This window comes from Eimeria tenella, genomic scaffold (genome assembly GCF_000499545.2).
Source record: "Eimeria tenella Houghton genomic scaffold, Eth_scaff4468, whole genome shotgun sequence".
NCBI lineage: Eukaryota > Apicomplexa > Conoidasida > Eucoccidiorida > Eimeriidae > Eimeria > Eimeria tenella.
Window position 1 is genome coordinate 1 of NW_013545394.1, and position 2,668 is coordinate 2,668.

At 60.2% G+C, this 2,668-nt stretch overlaps 1 protein-coding gene across 1 annotated transcript; it reads left to right on the forward strand.

Annotated features, from left to right (window-relative positions):
* Positions 1-499: 499 nt before the first annotated feature.
* On the forward strand, positions 500-2,462 carry ETH_00036790 (uncharacterized protein; the record flags this gene model as incomplete). Its single annotated transcript, XM_013380124.1, has 1 exon — positions 500-2,462. A coding segment is annotated over one exon (1,963 nt), but the record flags the coding sequence as incomplete, so codon positions are not given.
* Positions 2,463-2,668: the final 206 nt, after the last annotated feature.

Genomic DNA, 2,668 nt, shown 5'->3' on the forward strand with positions numbered 1-2,668 from the left:
AGGACAGCAGCAGCAGCGGGAGCAGCAGCAGCAGCAGCAGCAGCAGCCATGCCAGTTAATGCTTGAAACAGTCATACGGGGAAAACAAAAGAATTAATGGATCAAATAGCTGAGATCCTCAGCACTGCTGGCCTTGCTGCTGCTGTTGCTGCTGCTGCTGCCTCTCCACGTTTCCACGGGGGTGGTTGTCCTTGTGCAGTGTCTGTGGTGGGGCCCCCTGTTGCTGCTGCTGCTGCTGCTGCTCCAACTAATATGAAGTGTGCCTTTAACTGCTTTTTTCTTAATTTTTTGCTGCTTCTGGATGACTGTGTTTTCCCTTCCCTCGTCGGTTGCTGCAGCAGCCCTCGGATCGCCCGCGAATCGCAGCAGCAGCAGCAGCAGCAGCTGCAGCATACGAAACGGCAACGGCAGCACCTTCAGCTGCAGCAGCAAATCTGCTGTCCTTGCCACAATGCAGAATCCGTAGCAGGAGGTGCTGCTGCTACCGTAACGCCCCAATATGCTGCTGCTGCAGCGGCGCGAGGGGGGCGCAAGTGCAGCGGAGCTGCCAGGCACTGCAGCAGCAGCAGCAGCAACAGCAGCTCAAAGAGCAGCAGCAGACACAGGCTACTTCCCCTGTCCCCTGGAAGACACAGTCTTAACCCCTCTTATACTGGGCGGTGAAGACGGATCCCTGCAGGGAAATTGCAGCAGCAGCAGCAGCAGCAGTAGCAGCAGAGTATGTACCAGCAGCAGCAGCAAATGCTCCTGCTGCAGCAGGACGAGCTGTAGAGGAGGCGCAGGGCCCCACCTGTTGTCGGCTCGCTACTGCGCAGCAGCAGCAAACCTGCATGCAGAATCCGAAGCAGCAGAGCCAGCAGCAACAGCAGCAGCTGATTCGTTTCGTCTGCCTCCAGATGTTATTCAGACAAAATGTGCAGCAGATACAGCAGAGGAGGCTCGTGCCACAGCAGCTGCAACAGCAGCAGCAGCAGGAGGAGCAGCAGGAGCACTCCCAGCAGCAGAAGCAGCAGCAGCAGCAGAAGCGGCAGCAGCAGCTAGCTGCTTGCCAGATGTTGCGCTAAGCGACGTTGCATGTGTGAAGCAGACGCTAAGGGCAGTAGCAGCACGCCGTGTCCACGCAGCAGCAGCAGCTGCTGCTGCTGCTGCTGCTGCTGCAGGTTGTGGGCGGCATATGCCATCTGCAGCAGCCGCAGCAGCAGAAGCCGCAGCAGCAGAAGCAGCAGCAGCGGACGCTGCGCTCTTTGCTGCACAGCGGCGCTGCCTGCTGCAGCAGCAGACACAAGCTGGCCCGTTGCTGCTGCAGCAGCAGCAGCTGTATGCCTGCGGCCGCGAAGCTGCAGCAAGCATTCAGCTGTACGTACACCTCAAACGTGCTGCAGTGGTAGCCGGCGGGGTGGTTATTAAGACAGTCCCCACAGCTTACTCGCCACTTGCTGCTGTTCTCGCTCCTGCTGCTGCTGCTGCGGCTGAAGAGAGAGACGCAGCAGCAGCAGCAGCAGCAGGTGCGGGGTACAGTTTGCAAAGGGGAGAGGAGCCGCTGCGGCTTTGGCTGCTGGAGAGAAAGGCTGCTGCTCGCGAGTGTGTGGTTGAGAGCTTCAGCCTCAGCAGCAGCAGCAGCAGCAGCAGCGCAGCAGCAACAGCTGCTGCTGCTGCAGCGGAGCAGCTAACTGTAGGCATCCCTGCTGCAGCTTCTCAGATATGGGTCACTGCTGCAGCACGGGGGGTCTCGTTTGTGCCCCCGCACTCAAGCCCCGCGCAGCAGCAGTGGCAGCAGCAGGAGCAGCAGCAAATGCTCAATCAGCAAGAGCAGCAGCAGCAGCAGCAGCAAAGGCAGCAAGTAGTGGGCGCAGATAGCACGCCGCTGCTGTTCTCGGTCACTGCTCGGGGAGGCGGCAGCGCTAGGCCTGTGCTGTTTCGCTGCTGCAGCAGCTGCGCTTTCGGTAGCAGCAGCAGCGGCAGCAACTTGTGCTGCTGCTGCTATGGAGCCGCGAAGGCTTCCTCTTTTGTGACTTTCACTCATGACAGGGGCAGCAGCAGCAGCAGCAGCAGCAAGAGTGGCATTGTAGTTTTGGGGATGATATCTGAGCTTCCTCTTGCTGTTGCATTTGCTGCGGAGACGCAGCGGCTGCTGCTGCTGCTGCTGGTGCCTCTCGACGAAGAGGAAGAGCTGGCAAAGCAGCAGCAGCGGCAGCAGCAGCAGGACCCGGAGCCTGCGCCGCTGTACGAGCTGCAGCAGCTTGCTTCCTTCGCGTGCGGGTCTGCAGAAGGGCCAGCTGCAGAGGCTTTGTCTGCTGCAGCAACAGCAGCAGCAGCACGAGGCGCTGCTGCTGCTGCAGTTCCCGTAGCACTGCAGCAGCAAGGCTGCAAGCCTGCTTCGCCGCCAGCTCTTTTGCTGCTGCCGTGGGGAAGCCCTTTTGCTGTTGAAGATCGGCTGCGTGTGCTGGTGCACCTGGAGGAGCGTCTGCTGCTGCTGCTGCTGCCGGTCCCAGCCTGCAGCACCTGCAGCAGCAGCAGCAGCAGCACCAGGGACCCAGTCGCGTTTCCAAATGTTATCGCCTTCTGCTGCCTCAAGGAAGCAGCAGAAACTGCAGCAGCAGCAGCATCGCTGCCAGTCTCTGACGCCACAGCCCGCAGCGGCAGAGTAGATGGGGCTTCCTTTCTTTCT